Source organism: Siniperca chuatsi, linkage group LG18, assembly GCF_020085105.1.
Source record: "Siniperca chuatsi isolate FFG_IHB_CAS linkage group LG18, ASM2008510v1, whole genome shotgun sequence".
In the NCBI taxonomy this organism is placed as follows: Eukaryota; Metazoa; Chordata; class Actinopteri; order Centrarchiformes; family Sinipercidae; genus Siniperca; species Siniperca chuatsi.
The window spans coordinates 7,691,317-7,711,315 of NC_058059.1; the positions used below are offsets into that span (position 1 = coordinate 7,691,317).

The 19,999-nt window shown below is 38.8% G+C and overlaps 1 protein-coding gene across 4 annotated transcripts; it reads right to left on the bottom strand.

Annotated features, from left to right (window-relative positions):
• Positions 1-951: 951 nt before the first annotated feature.
• usp20 (ubiquitin specific peptidase 20) lies at positions 952-19,744 on the bottom strand. Of its 4 annotated transcripts, none has more exons than XM_044175480.1 (25): positions 19,429-19,744; positions 19,006-19,110; positions 18,654-18,707; positions 18,214-18,276; positions 17,941-18,099; positions 17,670-17,772; positions 17,181-17,250; positions 16,957-17,070; positions 16,712-16,811; positions 14,807-15,320; positions 14,547-14,696; positions 12,929-13,041; positions 12,456-12,628; positions 10,478-10,572; positions 10,339-10,372; positions 10,135-10,180; positions 9,850-10,030; positions 9,548-9,674; positions 9,277-9,446; positions 8,707-8,788; positions 8,352-8,460; positions 8,154-8,256; positions 7,197-7,265; positions 6,818-6,986; positions 952-6,430 (listed from the first exon to the last, which is right to left on the bottom strand). In XM_044175480.1, the coding sequence occupies exons 2-24, from the start codon at positions 19,081-19,083 to the stop codon at positions 6,829-6,831; spliced, it is 2,865 nt and encodes a 954-aa protein (XP_044031415.1). In that variant the 5' UTR covers positions 19,084-19,110; positions 19,429-19,744; the 3' UTR covers positions 952-6,430; positions 6,818-6,828. The 4 variants fall into 4 exon arrangements, with proteins under 4 accessions (XP_044031415.1, XP_044031417.1, XP_044031416.1 ...); XM_044175482.1 differs by having other exon boundaries at positions 16,733-16,811; positions 19,006-19,113; XM_044175481.1 differs by having other exon boundaries at positions 952-6,394; positions 19,006-19,113.
• Positions 19,745-19,999: the final 255 nt, after the last annotated feature.

Consider the following 19,999-nt stretch of genomic DNA (forward strand, 5'->3'; position numbering starts at 1 on the left):
TATGTGCATCATATCCTCTCAGCAGCTCGGTGTGTTTTCCTCTCAGTCTGCCTCTGTCTGGGCTGGATACAGCTCAGCATACGTATGGGACTTGAGATGACATCACAGCTGCTCACTTGAGAGTTGCTCCCTCTTTCTCAAATTACAACAGGTAAACCCTCTCTTTCTGTCTCTTATACTTAACTATATTGTTTCAGTAGACAACAAAAGCAACAAAAACTGTAAAAGAAGCAATGTATTTATCTAGATCAAAGCTTTACTCTAGATTAGTAGTGATAATGCTGCAATCCAAGTCAGTGTAACAATGGTAGTAGGAAGTAGTAACTCATTTAAATATGCATATGCTGAGTTATCTGGGCATATTTATTTATATACTTCAAAGGGTTACTCCAGCAATTTAGCATTGCACCTGTCAAGGAATAGTTTAGACATTTTGGGAAGTTCTCTTATTGACTTTCTTGCTAGCTTTCTTGAGTTAGCTGAAAAGATCGATAACACTCATGTCTGCATGCTGAATATGGAGTCAGCAGCCTGTTAGCTTAGCTTAGCATAAAGACTGGAAACGGGGAAAAAGCAGCATTTCCCAAAATGTACTATTCCTTTAAACTCCGTGCCCCTGGTTTGTAATGCAGGCTTTCTGTTATAAATGTGTAATCTCTCAGATGAGGTAACCCTGATGACATCACTATGACATCACCAGGGATATTTCCTCAGACTTGATGATGCTCCTTCAGAGTCAAAAAAAGACCTTATACAACAGTTTTCCCAGGCTGAAAAGCACTCACCTTGACAAGTAAACTGACCATTGGAGTTCCCCTTTAAAAAAAATGATCCTCAGTGTGGTTTAAAATATTTATCCAAAAACAATTGTCAGTTTCTGTTTTCTTCTATTTTCAGTGCTGGTTGGTTGTAATTAGACTTTGGAAAAAATCACAGCAAAGAAATCACAAATCAAATCAAAGACCAGGCAATTTTAATCATTTAACCAGTCATGAGTAATTACATCAGTTATACAGACATTAAGACATCCCATTGAATTGTCCCATGTTATCAAAGCATCATGACCACAACAGCCACACACTGTAAAATGTAGGTAAAACATGACTCTTGCTGACATGATAGTAATGATGAACACTGTCCAATCACAGCAATGCTTGTATTTTCCAGTAAAATGTTCAAATGGAAATCTCACACGCATAGCCATGTGCTGTAACAGAAGCACACACGTGGGAATAACTACGTAATCACCACTCGACATTTCTTAACACTGCAATATAATAAGCTGCACTTCCCCATTTTTACTGTCAGCTGTTCAAACTGCTGTCCAGCGTCTCTTTGATGATAGAGCTACGATTGCACAAAGACTTTTTTTTTTCATTGCACTTACTCCCCCAAAAAGTATCTAAACATAGCACACACATCCCCTTAGTATTAATATTATCTCTTGACTGGATATGTGTGAAAACAAAACACTACAAAACAGTTTTCTTAAGACAAATGGACAAATCAGTGTCATCTTTAATTGCTCATTGGACACATCAACAAACAAAACAAGGAGACATGGATTATTATAGGCCCTGGTCCAGAATAAAGTTAATAGACATGGCTGACGTTTGACAAGTCATAGTGTGAAAATTTCAAGTGAAATTAATAACATTAATGATGGCAGCTTTCCACTTAGTATTTAATTGTTTTGGTCCCAGGCTAGGCAGGGGGGACTCTGAGCCTCAACCGCAGATTTAGGTTTGGTGTTCTCCATGTATTCAATTTCTGAGAGGGCCAGGAAACTATAAGTTTTAATGCAACCGTTCAAACAGCTATAATTGATTTATTTTTTTATAACAATGTATCAATTGACAATGTGAAAACAATGTGACAATGTGAAAGGGGTCACTCGTAGTGATGAACCTACAGAGAATTATCACCTGAATCTGCAGCTCGCCTCAACTTTACGCAGCTTTATGGCGAGTTTCAGCTCATTGTTTGACTGTCCGGCCCACAACTTTATTGTTTTGGTTCACTCTCACTACTCACTTAAAATGCTCTAAAATCCCACTGTTCACTACCTGCTCAGCACCAAACGGCAGACCGACACAGTTAGCGACTAGCTGGTGAACATAGTGGAGCATTTAGCAGCTAAAGAGCCTGATATTTCCCTCCAGTCTTTCTGCCAAGCTAAGCTAACTGGCTGCTGGTGGTAGCTTCACATTTACCATACAGACATGAGTGTGGTATCAATCTTCTCATCCAACTTTCAGCAAGAAAGCCGATAAAGAAAGCCCAAAATGTCTTCTAATGGAAACTATTCCTTTAACAATAACTTTCACATCTTTTAATTAATGGGCATTTTGAATACCCTTCTCATTTCATGTGCATTTCTACATCATCCCCCTCCATACACAAACATTGTATAATGTGTCGCATTCTAATTGAATTTATGTGATCAATATCACCTTTTCTGACTGATCTTACAATGAAATACAGCTGGGAGATTTAATGGTACACAGATATATAGACCTTTCTAAAGTCAAGGTGGATGGAAAATTTACTGAAGCCCCTGCACAGCTACACAGGTGTTTTCACTTATCCTGGCTGATTAGACCTCGGCTCAGTTGAGCATAGCTAAGCTGGGAATTTACATGAGGTCACCAAAAATGTCAATGTGGGCACATACCACCTGTACGTGCCTACACAGCTGTAATCAGGCAAAATATGTTTTTACAAAATACCAGTGAAGTTGCATTGTGGGTGTCTAGGGGCTTGAAGGCACTGTATTCCAAGGTAGGATGACTGTATTGCAGATCATAAATTAATACATTATCAAATTCTTTACATTTTAGGTTATAATTTGCTTGTCTATATTTCAGATCTCATTATTCTAATGCTTTACACGTGCAAAAAAAGGGGGGAAAATCTGAAGGTAAGAACTACTGTTTCCCTATGTGAATGCATGGTCATTAAACATTAAAATCAGTGATCATTGAACACTGAAAATTACGGGTTTTTGCAAGTGACTCTTGCTTCTTTTCCGTTCACAAATAGACTTCAAGATGCTGTGCTGTCACTCGTTAATATTTACTAACACGTCTTGTGGCCTTTTAGACTGGTAATAGCTGAGAAGCAGAATTTATCCTAGTGGATCTCCTACTTCTGGAGGTTTTTCTGTGCATGTCTAATAAGTATAATTACTACCTTAATGATTATTAATAAACAAAAAGATTTAAAAACAATTTATTAATTGTGTTAGTTTTTGGTACTTGTAATATGACTCAGGGGGTTATACCATCAAACAGTAAATGTAAATCGACTATAAATTTAGAATTTTTCATTTAATACTATCTTGTAATTTTATAAACAATTTAAATGAATTGTGCTATTTAAACATTAATAATAATTCAATTTAACAGAAAAATAATAAATAATTAAAGTTTGGGCTTTCAAAATGGGTATCTATTAATAATAATCAGTAAATTAGACTATTTATTATATTAAAGAGACAGAAAAGCAGTTACACTCGACATTATTGTTATCTTGTGTTACTCCCAATGCTAGGCTTTAAGTGCTTACAATGTGGTGGCAAACTTTGCCTATGCAGATCTGTACAGTAAAAAAAGGCAAGCATGTGATTTATCTACAATGAGATAGAGGAGGACTAAAGTTGAACTACACTCTGCCATTTCTCATAGATTTTACCCTGGCACTATTCTTGTATTGATTGTGGTGTAAAATGAATTGCACATTTTAGGAAAAATCTACACAACAATATGTAACGTTACTATTGATTTTTCAGATTAAAACTTAGTAACAGCGATCATTTATCAAATAAAAAAATGCTCTGAGCAACTCTGCATGTTGGCTGCTTCAAATGGAAACCAGACGTCAATAACGAGCTTAAATGTTGTTGGTAAATTGCACTGCACAGCCTGGTTTACCAATCTTATATATGTGATGAAAAGATATTTAAAAAAGACAAGAGAAGCACAACATCTGAATCCAGTTATCTCGACACAGAGCGCTGTGATAAGGGGAGCGTTCTGATTCATCACTTCCTGGATGTGTCTAATGCTGCGTTCCAGACGATGTCGGCGGTCGGGATTTACGCCCTCCAAGCGTTCCAGGTGCACAACGCCAAACAAAAGACATGGCTGACCGTTGTATATTTCCTAATGTTTTCACATTTTTTGGCATTTTCAACATTTTCCCGAATAACTTGTGCAGAGATGATGACTTTCAGAGATTGTTTACCGTAACCAGCTACCTAATAATATTGGTGACATATTTTGACATCAATTTACATTAACAGGTTTTATAAATACTTAAATACTTTACAATGTTCACTTCCATGGTTTTATTGTTGTCGTGTGACGTCAGTGTGACGCCCCGAGTTCAAGTAGGAACTCCGACTTTGAGTGGCGTTCCACTGAACTTTTTCCAAACAGGATGTTGGAAATTTTCAAGTTCAGAGTTGTCTGGAACACAGCATAATAGCCTGAATAGCCGTTCAGTGTCCCCTAATGATTGAAATGTAGCCTAACGTGAGCTCCATGGGTGCGGCCATTGTTGTGTGACGTCAGACAACTGCTTCTTCATGAAGTCGGGGTAAATGAATTTGCTCCGAGTTCACAAGTTCACATTTTTCTAGTAGGAGGTCGGAAATATTCGAGTTCCGAGTTGTCTGGAACGCAGCATAATACGCATTTGCGACTTATTCTGGCGATGCCAGGCTATACACCAGAATATAATTTGAATAAACAAGCCATGGTGTCTAATGATGATGCTCAAATATTTTTATAAGCAAATACCTCATTGTGTAACATCCCTACTACAGGTGCTATTAAGATATTATTCAGAAATATGAAAATATACTTGATCATAAACCATGACCTTACTGTTGTAACAGGTCTGTGCATGTTGTGCTAATCCTTTGTGACGTCAGATTATTTCTTTCTTGCTCAATTGTTAAATGGTGGGGGAAAAAATGCTCTCTCTTCTTTTTAAACAGGTATGGCATACCTGGTCTTTTTGGAATGAACTCTTCTCAAAAACTGATATGAGGTAATTCACACTGTGATGTTTTAGAAGAATTATAAACTTACTATGTAAGCTATTATCAGAAAAGCCAGTTAAGATATTTTGTTGCAAAAGATTCTCTTATTACCATTACTGCATCCTCTGTCATCCTCTTTTTACTTAACTCCTGCACTCTTGCCGTATATGACGTCTATTAAATTAGTTTGTCTTTTCAGAAATGAGCTATTTCTCTAAATCATAGCCATATATCTATATGCCAGATTCCTATTTATGGAGTTACTCAAGATTTTCATAATTTTTTAACACATAATGATGTTATTGTATGTTTGAGCAAACAAACTTAACACTTCATTGTGTCAGTGAACTGTCCTTACAGGTCCCAAAAAATAGGAGTTGCAGTTACATGCATTTTGAAGCTTTTGAAATACAAATTACCCTGAAAATGGTCTTTTGGAACACATGCACATTTTGTTATACTGCATTAATCTGACCATTTCACAAAAAAAGACTTCCATTCCCTGAGGGCTCCATTATACTTTGTATTTAAAGCTAGGGTAGGTAATGTATTTCAGAAGCATTTTTTGTTATATTTGTTGAAATTGTCTTTACATCCCGACAGCAATCAAAAAATCAAATAGTCTGGAGAAAAAACAAAAACAAAAAAAAACAACCCGGTATCTGTGGCTGTCGCAGGCCTGTGGCAAGCCTGCCTACCTGCCTACCTACATACCTGCCTACATGTCTACCTGTGCGCACTCTGCCCATGCACTCATTGCACATGAAAATGTGGTTTGGGGGAGAAGCTTTGGAGGGAGGCTTGAAGGGAGGGGGTGGGATTTTTTCAGTTGGATATTTTCAAAACCTAGCTGTCTCTTGCTAGTTTCTCCAACGTTACCGACCCTAGCTTTAAGGTGGAGGTGCAAGAGTAAGATTTATGCAATATCTCTCACTTGATGTTTGAACCTGTTGCTATGTAACTAGTAGACAGGCAAACAACAAAAAGCTTAAGTTAATGTCTCTTGGTTGTTGCTTCCAATGAAAAAAACAAACCAAACATCACACTGTAGTTCTGTTCTCCTCCTCAGCGTACTGGTTCATGACACCAGCAGCTATCGGCCTGCCACAGCCAGTTTAGCAGTATATGACACCTAGTCACTACAGCAGCCACTGAAACACCATAGCTACCAAAAACAGCTCCAGAGATGTGAGATGACGTGAACATTGAGGATCAGAGTTATCCAATAAATAAACTATGTGACATTTAAAGTACCGTTTCACCCTCTTGGCTTCAGAATAATGCATTGCTACATTTACAAAGTGCTCACGGCGAGGTTTCTTCACCAAGGTGCAATTCCTCAGCTTCCTGTGAGGACAGGAGTGGAAAGGGAAATCAGAAGACCTGGGGATAATGAAAGTTGAAAAACAAGTTGAGAACAAATGGACCCTTAAAGGGCCCTCAACTCAAACAGTCTGGATTGGATTTACAGCTGTTTATTGGCTGGATTTGCTGCCTCTATTATTCTTGGTCACATGTGTAGCTTTCTTGCTCTCTGCTCGCATGGAGGAATTTATGAGCTCATGTGGTTGCAAAAGAAAAGTGGGTGGAAATGATGCTTGTTCCAAAACCAGCTACAAGCTTTACTGCTTCCAGTAAATTGTTACTTATTACCTAAAGTACATTCATATACGTGACTGTATGCAAGTCTGTGTATATGCAGGGGAATGAGAGTTCTTGTGAGGGATTAGAGTGATTTTAGAGTGTTTCTCAATAAGTAAACATTCCAACCTCTTTTTATCTCAAAGTGCTCTGGTCTCTGCCTCAATCTTCCTCTCTCCATGAAGGCTATCAGGGTCAGCCGGGGCCACTGTCTGTCTCACTGCGATCTCAGGGCCTCCACCATAAATACCCAATAAGTACTGCCATGTCTCCTCTGAGATCTGACCATAGTCTGCACCTTGAGGGAAGAAACACACATAAAAAAACATTTATTGACCATCTGTTTTTCTCATTTCCACCTTAAAAGGTCCAGTGTGTAACATTTAAGGGGAGCTATTGGCAAAACTGTAATATATTATTTATAAGTATGTTTTCATTAGTGTATAATCACCTGAAAATAAGAATTGTGTTTTCATTACCTTAGAATAAGTTAGTGCAAAGATTTTACCTTGCTTGAGTTGTATGTGTCCTCCTTTCATAACACCGATTTTACTGTTGTCAATAGGACCAGGTGGCTCTGAGAAAACAAATTAAATAAAAATATTTATACATATACATATATACATATATACACACATATACACACATATATATATACATATACATATACACATACATATATATACATACACATACATATATACACATATATACACATACATATATACACATATATACATATATACACATACAGTATATACACATACATATATACACATATATGCATATATGCACATACATATTTACATACATATATACATATATATATATACATATATATATACATATATATATATATATATATATATATATACATATATATACACATACATATATACACATACATATATACACATATATATATATATACACACATATATATATACATATACACATATATATATACATATACACATATATATATATATATACACATATATATATACACACATATATACATATATATATATATACACACATATATACATATATATATACACACATATATACATATATATATATACACACATATATACATATATACACACATACACATATATATATACATATACATACATATATATATATATATATATATATATATATATATATATATATGTATATGTATATATATATATATATATATATACACATATATACATATATATACATATATACATATATACACATATATATATACACACACATATATACATATATACACACACATATATATATACATATATACACACATATATATATATACACACACACACACACACACACATATATATATACATATATACACACACATATATATATACATATACACATATACATATATATACATATATATATACATAATGCACTACTGTATATTATATGACTAACTGCAGGGTCATACCATTGTCTTTGCCCTTCACAAAGCTCTCCCACTCTCTGAACCACTGCATGCTGATGCACAGGATCACTGTCGGAGCCTCCTCAGCCTGAAACTCTTTGTTCAGCTACAGACAGAGAAAACTGCTCAGTCAACATCCAGCACAAAGCATAAAGACATAATGACACACAGGTAAACCCTTGCAGAATACAGGCTTTTAACCTTGATGAAGGTGTCTATTTCCATTTTTCTGCGTTTAGCCAGAGCTTCAATCTCCACCTGGCAGATGGTGCACATATACAGGTGGTTCACTGCTGGGCCACCTCCAAAACTGAGGATAGAAACAACAACATTTAATAGACAGGCACCTAAAAGATGTAGTGACAGACTGACAACATATGCATCCAAATGCAACATTAGACCTTGGTTTACAGATTTTGCCATCACACTGATCAATTGGGATACATTTTTCTTTTAATACATTATTGTAGAGCTACATATGTTCAGTTTGGAGAGGGCGCTGCTTTTCAAAACAATCTTAAGAGTAGATTAGTGACATACTGCATTGCATATTTACCTGTTGTAAAGGTACTCCCACACATTCTGGGGAACAATCACAACCAGGTCATCTATGTAGTGGTATTTATTAGGAGGGATCCCTGTACAGAGAAAAAAAACGTTAAAGTTAAAGGAGAAATCATTTTCTGGTATGTACTGGACACCATGGTAGATTTTTTTCTCCTTCTACACAAAATCCCCTCCCTCATCACTGGTGTCCTCTTGAACATTGATGGCCTATAACTCACAAAAGTAATAATGCCATGTTTTTTCTAACAGACATGTAAATCAGCCAACTATCATAAAAATCTAAAAGAAACATCCAGTTAAGAAGTAATATATCATGATGTGAAATATTGAGCTAATGATACAGCTTTGTTCTTTGATGTCTTTTATCTGACTTTTAGTCTTGAGCATTTTGTCAAGCTCCAAAAACACTGGATCCTACATTTAATGCAGTTCAACAGCATCTCTTCGTAATCATAGGCTGGATTGGTTTCCTTATAAGGAAGCATGTATATGTTTTCTGAGTGTTATAAGGCAGGAATTTGACGTCACAAATTTTTCAGAATCATATTTTACTACAAACCTCCATGCTGACAAAGAAATGTGTGGTTGCTGATGGGGCCTGGTTCAGCGAAGGTGTTGAACTTGTTCAGCCATTCTCTGGAGATATAAAATTGCAACAGGCTGGGCTCCTTCATATTGGCCAGAGCCACCACCTTCTGCCTCTCTCTCACTGACTCCTCACTACTTTTCCTGCATGAATCCAGGAAAAATACAGTCAGTAACAACAGTTTGAATAAATCAGCATAGATTCAGTACAAATGTCTGACATTACAGGGTCTTCAAATGCTTACCTATAGAACAACACATAGGCCTCTGCATTCTGCACCACCGTCTCATGGACTTCTGTGACATACTGGTCATCAAACTCATACCACTGGCCATTGATCACATTCTGACAGTAAGCTATGTAGTGTCCACCTGCAGCACCATAAAAAGGAGAATATAAGAAATAAAGTGTTAAGAAAGAAAGGTGATTATCCCGTGTAGATAAAACAGAATAGATAAAAACATGAATACGTTTGCTGATTCTGAGAGATACGTTAACCAAATGGAACATTTGAAATGCCCTTATCTGTAGGAAATTATCTCATACTTCCTGCAGTGCCATGGTGACAAATGACTGACAGTAGATCGTAGGTGGTGACTTGGGATGCACTCTCTTTAGCCAGGAAAGGTCGCATGTCAAGGCCCTCCAATGGGAAGGATACGTGGCTGCTAATCTTGAACGAATACATGACCTCGTGCCGGAAGCGTTTTAGGTGAATGCACAGAATCTACACAAATGTAGAAAAAAACGCTTTATGTAGTCAACCACAAGCGATACCAAACTTGTTATCTGCAGCAAGAAAGAGATCATATTTTTAAAAAAAAAGTGTACCTCCGGAAGTCTAAGTACTTTGCAATATTTGACACCATTTCTCAACCTGTAGAAAACAAAATATTGTGTAAAAAATCTAAATGAAAAATATCTTTGTTTAAATTGATGATTTGTTTTTAAGCATGTGACAAACCTGCTAATTAAAGAGGAGAATTTCTCCAGTTCTAATAAATTCCTCCACCTGGATTTACTACACATACTCACTTTTTACATCTCTCACAGCTGTACATGTTGTCCCCTGGGAAAAAAATGAATGTAAATGTAAATACATGACATATTTTCTCATCTACACTTGACCGTTTAAAAATTTTATGGTAGAATAGCACAGTGTGGTATTGTTTACCTTTGAGTTCATCTGCAGCAAAGAAGGCAGCAAGGCAGTCCTCTAAGGTTACCATAGGCCCCCAAAACCAAGTGGGGATACATGAGACTACGAACCTGTTCAGAGGCATAACACAAAGAGACACAATCATTAAAACCACATACAGCTACAGGGGCTCTTTAGTCTGTATCCTGACAGTGATCATGCTGACAAAAATTACCTTCAGGTAGGTCAGCAACTTGTCATGATTAAGTGACCCCAAAAGCAATGCTGCCTGGAGTGATATTAGCTCCTGATCACTGATGACAGTAAGTTGGAAGGGCAGCTTTCAGCCTAAATACACCTGACCTCACAGTCTCCTGAAAGGCTTGATCCTCAGATGGTCGTCTTGAGTTCTCATACTACTAGAACAAGGCCGTTAAATATGCTCTGCGCCCAGGCTGCCTGACAGAGCAGAGTGACATGGAGAAGATATGTGCTGTTGTCTTACACGGAGGCAGCAGGATGGACCTGATGGTCATTGAAAAGTTGGAACATGCACTTGATAGGGCGACTCACCTCCGTACAAAGAGGGGTCTTTCTGGCTACAAAGAATGTTTTCAGTTTTCTGACATTTTATCACTTTGTAAAGTTGATATGGCGGACTTGTTAGCATACAGTTGCTTACTCACACATTCAGCAGATAACGGTGCAACATTAGCATTCATTTAGAGTCAGGTTTCTGGCAACCTGACGAATGTAAGTCCAATATTATCTCTCTTTTTAGCTTTCTTTTTGTCTCCACCAACTCCTGTGGGATATTGTCTTTAGCTGTGTAATACTCCACTATGTTCACCTACTAGTTGCTAACTTTGTCTGTTTGGTGCTGGGGAGCCAAGGCCTATCTCTGCATCTCTGTCCTCATATCTAAGATGATAAATGCAAATGACACAGTCCAGGTATATGCAAATGCACCTTGCAAAGGAAGTGATTCTACTTCTGTGTCGAACAAGCAGCGTACAACCTTCTTCTATCAGTAGAAGGCATATAAAATGAGAGTTATCTCAGAAGATCTCAGGAAACCAACTGCTTTGCTGACATGACTTTCTACTAAACTGTTAAAAACCCTCTACAATCCTTAAAAATGCAAAATCACTACTGTTAGGTCATCAGGTGGCTCAGCACTTAGATCTTCATAATCTTTTCAACCCATCAGTCCTGGACTAACCCCCAGACATCCTCAAGGCCCTCTCACTGTATGAACCACACACAAAGTTTTTATCAGCCATGTGGCATGAAAAATAACACAAACCTTCGCTTTGCTTTTGAATTCCTTTCAAAGTCTAACAAGGAGCCTTCATCATTTCATTGTGCAGGTTTAGTAACAGCAAACAAGAGACAGTGGAAGGGGTTGAGATAAGTCAAGTGATTAATCGTGAAAGGGAATCAGTTGTGGTATCTCTCTACTTAATGTGACTGGCAATCTGCTAGCATGCATCACGCTAATCCACCTCACAGCACAGGTCAAGAAGAAAATCAACATGATATTTTTCAACTCAAAGAGAACAGCAGCAAACAAAACAAGGACACATGCATTGCCTTGACAGAGACAATGGCCTCTGATACCTACATGCTCTCACCTGCATCTTCTGTGATCTCCACAATCACATGTAGTGTAAATGACTTAACTGGAACCAAATACCTAACCCTTTTCTTGGAAGCCTCATTGTGATTGATTGACAGAGATAATGTGGACTTTCATAAAGAATTAAGTGAGCATTACTTTTTTTTTTTATTTTAAAAACAACTCATGATTACACTTGCCTACTTCTGATCTCAACTTCTAACTTCATCTAAACACAAAGTCAAAATGAAACCTGTAACCAGAAACACGCCTCATTAAATCAAATCAGTGACATCAGCATAATAGTGCACAATTAGATTCTACTGAATTCATGTGTTTGTGTTCACAAACGCTGACTTCTTCCTCTCCTTTGACAGTTAAACGTGGCCCACTGACCGGCGTATGGAGTCCATGATGTAAGAGATCCAGCCCTGCGAGCTGTAAGTGTCGGGACACACACCAGTCTTGACTGGAAGGTTCTGATGTATGGAGGAGTGGAGCTTGGCCAAGTCCTCTTTACCAGGAATAGGGAGGGACAAGTCTTGGAAGGTTTCCACTGTAGTAGAGACCTGTCACACAGAATTGGTTTACACAACATGTCTCTATCAGTAAAAGTAGAGCTTTTCTCCAAGAGCTGAAAATAAAATGAGCTCAGCTAATGAAAGTTTAAAATTGAATTGTTCATTTAAGATTTTCACACATGCATTTTATTCATTATAATCATGTAAAATACTCTTTATAATACTGAAATGATACAATGATACATTCATCAAAGAAAAATATAACATTATTTATCAAGTATATATAGTGTGCTTTCTGACTTAATATGTAGCTCCCTCTGGTGTTTAAACATGTGAAACACAGCTCACCCTGTCACAGGTTAAACACTGCACCAGACTGAGGATAGAGCCATCGAAGATGTCAGAGATCACACTGCGATAGTGAGACTGTTTCTTCTTCCTGGAACTGAGCAGCAGCTGAGCTGGAAGATTCATGACAGCAAGAAGGATATTAGAGAACAAACTTAATATTGTTGTTATACGTTAATACGTTGTTTGACTTGGACTAACAAAGCACCTTAATCGCTGCCACCTGGAATACCGTGTGTGGATGAGGGAAAAGCAAGCAAGAGAATGTCTTCATTCATTTCAGCAGTGTTACCTAGTCATCTACAACATTACTAAATATCTTAAAACCTCTAGCTGGCAACGCTGCGCACCATGTAGAAGATTCAGTGGATGGTCTACAAAAGCCAGAGACTTAAACTGGGAGCAGATGACAAAGTGTCACAAAATGTCACGTCACTCTTGAACGTGCATCCTGACAAAAGACATAGTGGAGACAGTGAGGAGATGATTACAAGAGGACTACACTCTTGGAATGTAGCTCAACCTAGACCTAATATGCTCACTGCTGGATCTGTGTTTTAACACTACAACCTTTAAATACAGAGGTCCCTTCTACAGGCTGCACTCAAATGTACACATGGAGGAAGTGGAGAGAAAGGCACTGGATTTGTACTGAGGGGAAGCTAAAAACCACTGGTTCAAATGTAAGGATGAGACTCGGGTAAGCATTCACAAAACACATCAGCTTAGTGGATTATTTCAACAAGAATAAGTCTACAGGCTTGCTAGTGGCTCTGTGAGACTGTACTTGGTACAATGCAATGTCACAATGATAATGCTAACATGCTGATACTAAGCAGGTATGTATACCATGCTCATCTTAGTTTAGCGTGTTAGCATGCTGACATCTGCTAATTAGCAGTAAATACAAAGTAATTTTCCAAGTATTTAGTCATAAATTGAAGTATTGGACAAATTATAATTTTGACCTGATGGTGCTGCCAGATAAAAAGCAAAGAACATTTGTTTGACAATCCCTCATCAAAGTCATTAAGATACATCGTCTGGGTACCATGAATATCAGTACAAAATTTGCAACATTGCCATTCCTAGAGCCACGCCGTTAGCATAGCTAAAAAGGAGGTGATGCATAAGAACAAACTGTCATTCCTAGACTGTGTGGTCTCAAGAGGAGACCCTGGAAATGGAGGTGCACTGACAACCCACCCACACAGATTAGTACCCCCCTATTCACACCAGCAAAACGTGGGTGTCATTTGAACCTTACGTGGTGTAAGGTTCAAATGACACCCACGTTTGACACCACCTTAACACCAAAAACAGAATAAAATCAAACCTGGCAACTTAAAGGTGAAAAGGGGGCCTGCTCTACAGTATATGTAAAACAATCACTGAATTCATCAAATTCAAATAGCACCTCACATTTGGTGCCTTGATGTGACTCTAACAAGTCACTCATGGCTGCCAATGCGACATTAATAACTCTCATATGATATTGTGGTAAAATGTACATATCCAAGGCAGAGGTGTAAATAACTGGAACTCCCCAGGAGTCAGTAGAAATGATGAAGCGTCTTGAATGAGCAGCTTATCTATTGAACCCCAGACGTTTCCTTACCTTTTTTGAAGGAGTACGCAGGTGCTGCAGAGCGGAGGGGGCTGGAGCGAGGTGGACTGCAGGACAGTTTGGGATGCAGCTCCTGAAGGGTTCGCACAGGACTGCAGGGAGTGGACTGGGGCTGGGTCATTGACACTTCATTGTCTGGCTCTAGAAAACAGCATGTTGGATGCACAAAATTGACGGTTTAGTGACAAATGATCACATGCTAGGATTATAAAACTGAAAAATCCACTTTCATAATCCTGCTGGCCTTATACCTGAGGTGTTGTTGCTCTGGCCTTGCCCTTGCCCAGTATCAGATACCTGGTTGTTCTCTTGGCTTTGGACTTCAGTGTTTGTGGTTGGCGTTAACTCCTCTTCCTCTCCCCTCTCAGGAGCCCCCTCCTCAGCTGCTGTGTCCACATCAGCATCCTCATCCATCTCTTGCGAGCCTCCACGGAGGGGTGAGCCTGACACCCTCCTTTCCTTCAGCCTCTCCTTCTCCGAGATCACCCCGCCGGTACTGACGCCCACTATCCCTCCTGCCGGTGACCTGACCCCGTCACACTCATCCTGCAGGAGCAGCTCGCTGTCACCCGCTCCCCCTCCCTCCCCCCGGTCACTGCTGGAGCCAGAGTCGCAGGATAGGAATTCATCCTCAGACGGGGAGCGGTCTCCATCTCTTATCTCCTCACCATCACTTCCCTCCCCGCTCATGCTGCACTCTGTCAGAGGCTCCTTCAGCTCTTCGTGTAACTGGTCCATCAGACAGCGCAGGAACTCCTGAGTGTCCTGTAGCAAGAAAATCAAATAACAGTCACTCAAAAGGAAGATGCATGAATATGGCTATATACACAGAGACAGGAGTTTTGCAGAGAAGTTGGATATGTGTTCATGGGTAACAAATAAATGTCTGTAAACCTGATTATTTTAAAACAAGAAGATGGAAAGAGAAATATGCAAGTAATGGTGTATGGTCTTGTTTACAACAAGAAAGCATTCTGTAGATAGGTAAGAAGTGGTACACAGAGAACCAATTCACTAAACATACCCACTACAGACGGGGAAAATTCATTGTTATTTAAAAACACTTTTCCATGGTAATCAAAATCCAACAAAACCAGACACTATAAATCAAACATGCACTAAGCCTGAATCAAACATGAAACATTTTAAAACTGGATTACGTAGATAATTCAGTGTGTTACAAAGAATCAAACAAACTTAACTCAAATCATACTCAAATGTTTGATTTGAGTTATTTATTTGTGTATTTCATGGGATAATTCAGTGTTTCTTACTTCCCCAGAGTCAGACAAAGTCACAGATAAGTTTTTTAGTGTCTCTGCATGCAGTATGATGTAAGTATGCTAAGCGATGAATTTAGACTCAAGTACTCAAGTACTGGACGCCTATTGGATCAAGTAGCCTCTCTAAAGTTAAAGGAATAGTTTGACATTTGAGGCAATACACTTACTTGCTTTCTTGCTGAGAGTTAGATGAAAAGATCAATAACACTCTCATGTCTGTACGCAAAATTTAAATCTACAGCTAGAAGACAGTTAGCTTAGCATAGCATAAATACTGGAAACAGGGAGAAAAGCTAGCCTGGCTCTGTCCAAAGGTAAAAATACGCCTACCGCCTACCAGCCCCTCTAAAGCTCGCTAATTAAAACCTTATATCTTGTTAAATTTGTACAAAAACTGAAGTATAAAATTACACTTACAAGTTGTGGCTAGCTGCTTACAGTCTTCATGCTAAGCTAAGCTAACTGTTTCTCTGCAAGAAAGCGAAAGGCACATTCCCTAAAATGTTGAACTATTCTAACTAGACTAACATAAGTACACATTGTAGTTTAAGTGATTAAGTCACTAATGTCATGATAAATCACTAAAGAAATTAGATTATATCTATCCTCTCCTACAGTTCCTCTCCACTGTTTTCTACAGAGAAACATAAAAAGGCATCTTTTACTTGGTCTGGTAGTGGGGATGTAAGAAAAATACTAATATTCCCCCCAAACTGAACTGTCCCTTAAAACACACAAACAAGTAAACAACTCAAGTCAAACCTTTGGTTATTATTAACAAATGTAGTTGTCATTTTTAGGGAATGTGTGAGTGAAATACACAGGGGTTCACAAGACGGTGTCAAGCTGTTGAGTGATGCCAGGTGTAGTTACCTGCTGGGTGCTTGCCCCTACCTGCTGAGCGTAACCACGAAACATGGGGTTTACTAGTTTGATGCCATGAGACAGACTGGTAGGGACGACATAGCTGGGCCTGGGAGGGTAGCCGCCATGAGAGTTAGTTTAATATATTGTAAATGATTCATTAGTACATAATAGTCTAATTTTTACATAAAATGTGTTGCTGCATTCTGTCACTTGTCTAAAGTAGTTTTATGTCACTAATATGTGTTTATTACCGTTTTTTATGCCAGAGCTCTGAAATGAGTTTCTGGTAGCTTTTACAGAGAGCAGGCTTCTTATCTGTCCGGACCAATCCACTGCAGTCCAGGAAGAACTGAGTGAGAGGAGGACTGGTGAGGAAAGAGAGGAACTTTAACTAAAGGAAAATGTATTAATAAACATAGAAAAAGAGACACATCCCAGGTAATAGACCAAATGTGATGAGAGGAAGTGACCTCACCAGTTGGACAGAGCTTGAAGAGCTGCATTCATGTAGCAGGAGTTTCCAATATTTTTCATTCCAGTCAAGCCTACAAACAGGAGAAACAAGAGCCGTACAGTTTTTTGTATTCCCAGAGAGTGCCAAAATTTAGAAACTGCACAACTGAGATATAAACTCTTATTTTTTTAGAACAAGTTGAATGGAGAGGACACCACTAAGGGTTAACTGTAAATGCAAGTCTGGTTTAAAATAAACAGGCCTAGTAACTATTCTTAGGCCTCAAAGCAATTATATCTATTAAATATGGAAGCTGTGACCTAATATTATGAGCACTTAAACAATGAAAAGATTTTTGGAGCTGATTCTTAAAGATCTTCTTAAAACCAATGTTTTTTATTGATGTTTTTGCCCTGTTAATAACTTAACCACTACAAATGAGTGTGATTTAAGGAGCTTCAAGTGAACTGTTGTTTGGGAGAAGAAATGTTGACAATAGACCTGTTGTACCTCTGGGTTTAAGCTCATCCTCCTCAGACTCTGAACCGTCTTCTTCTGCCACAGCAATTGGTACGGCTTTTAGTGGGTGACCTAGTGGCTGAGGAGCTACTTCCTGGGAAAATAATTAATAGACACTATAAATATGAAGGTTAGTAAAGAAGCAGGTTGTGTGGATTTGAAATAGCATCACTTGCATTTGTAATTTTTCCATTTAAATTCATCAAGCAGGAAGAGAAATGAACCAATGAAGAGGTGTGACCCTGTTGGAGCGAAGTCATACCTGCTCTGTGGCTTTACAGTGTTGGGGTACAGCAGGTACAGCAGGTACAGCAGGTACAGGCACCAGGGCAGGCCTGTGCTCCAAAAACACCTCCCGCTCACACACGTAACACCAGATCCTGAATGTCGTCAGGTTCACAGTCAGGTTGTGCTTCTTAGCCTAAAGGAAACATACTCGCAATCATTCAAGGGACTCATAACCATCCACCAAGGAGGTAAACTGATGACAAGAAGAGCAAAAACTGGCAGATATATTAGTGTGAGAGGGTTTTACCTGTGCGTGCAGGGTGCTGTGATCAGAGAAGGACTCTCCACAACCAACATATGGGCAGTCACTCTACAGAGCAGAAACACTGTATTAGACAGGATCTCATAGCTTCTAAATCCTCTCTTCCATCTGTCACAATATCTACCTGTCTATATATCTGAATTAGCTCAATCTATTAATTTCATGCTGGAGTCAGACGTCTGCACATATTGTGTACTTGCTTGCATGCGTGAGTTTGAGAGCTACTGCATTAATAATTACATTTACGCCGCACATCATCATTAATTATTCAGCATTCACCTGGCGTTCTTATCTGCAAATGCAGCGCTAGTTGCGCTTGCAGTAGTCATCATTTATGTGACAAGGTGCACAAACTAAACCAGCAATTACCCTCGAAATAACAACAATTCAAAACACTTAAAAAAGTATTCGAGCCCCAACCTTACCTGCAGACAGGCCCACAGGTTTGGGCCCCCTGCTCCACAAGACTGGCAAGTTCCCTGCAGCAAGAGGAAGAGAAGATGAATAGAATAGAAAGGAACAGAATAAAATATGACATATAACACTCAGGAAGAGTGAGAGCTGATGCAAGCTAGGATGCTTTTAACTGTGGATACCCAATAAAAACAACAGAGCTTCCTGCATATATTCCAGCTCATGTGGTTATTATAAGACTGCTACATCAATCATACAATAACCTTAATGGATGTGCAGGCCGTGGCACACACAGCTAATGACCTGGACTGGGCATCTTTGACATTGTGCAGAATATTTACACTGAATGAATGAAAAACCCACCTTGGATTTCTGGAGGAGGTCCTCCTTGGTGACCTCTCCTATGGAGTCCAGGTGAGGACAAATGTCTTGTTCAGCCATAGCTACTCACTCTCTTCAGGGGGACGTCTGCTAATTTGACAGGGCAGTAATAACAAAACTGTGGTCATTCAGATGACAAGCTGTTGTAGCTAAAGCTAGCTTTGTCATCACAACACAAAAACACGATCTGCAGCCATAGAAATCACACGCACGGGCTCGTCTCGGGCTGATAACTGAAACGTTATAGTGTTGTTTAGGCCATCTTTTCATAATAAACCCCCGTATTTACCCACATAATCTAGCAGCTCTCCAAAGTAAAAGGCCTTATGTTTACCAACGGAAGCTCAGAAATCTTCTCCTGGCTGTAGCGATAACAACAATCTGTTATGAATGACTCGTATTTACCAACAGAAGCAGCTGCCACGATGATAATCGCTAGTTTTCATTATTCTTGTAAACGATCCATACTGGATTTGTCAGGCGACCGTGTGCTAGCAAGAGATCATGAAGCCAAGCCGAGCCGAGCCGAGCCGAGCCGAGAGACGCGACACCCCCTCCCACCCACAGAGCTGGGGGAGGAGGAGACAACACGGAGACGTCAGCCTGACAAATCCAGCCCACTGTTTTACGATATTTTCATTGATTTTATCTTGTTAGTTATGTATCTTTGTCTTGATGCCTAGATACATTTTTATTCAGTAGTAGTAAAGATCCCTGTTTACGGAAGTGACGTAATATTGTCCGTCGGTTAAATGGGCCCCCAAGGCCACTGTGGGAAGGACGGATGTGCACATCTGTACAAGGGGACAGCATTCAGTCTTACTTAAGTAAAAGTACAAGTATTAGCAGCAAAATGTGTTTAAAGTATCAAAAGTAAAAGTAGAATGAGCCCTGTCAGTGTGACATTATATTATTATTATTATTATTATTATTATTATTATTATTATTATTATTAGCATTATGTCTGCATTACTGT

Bases quoted from the DNA above. Each gene is read 5' to 3' on its own strand.
- usp20 (XM_044175480.1), bottom strand. From the start codon at position 19,083: ATGGCTGAACAAGACATTTGTCCTCACCTGGACTCCATAGGAGAGGTC. The intron at 18,277-18,653 runs GTAAGGTTGGGG...TCTGCTCTGTAG, and splicing joins ACCTGTGGGCCTGTCTGCAG to AGTGACTGCCCATATGTTGG. The intron at 8,257-8,351 runs GTTAAAAGCCTG...CTCTGTCTGTAG, and splicing joins AAATAGACACCTTCATCAAG to CTGAACAAAGAGTTTCAGGC.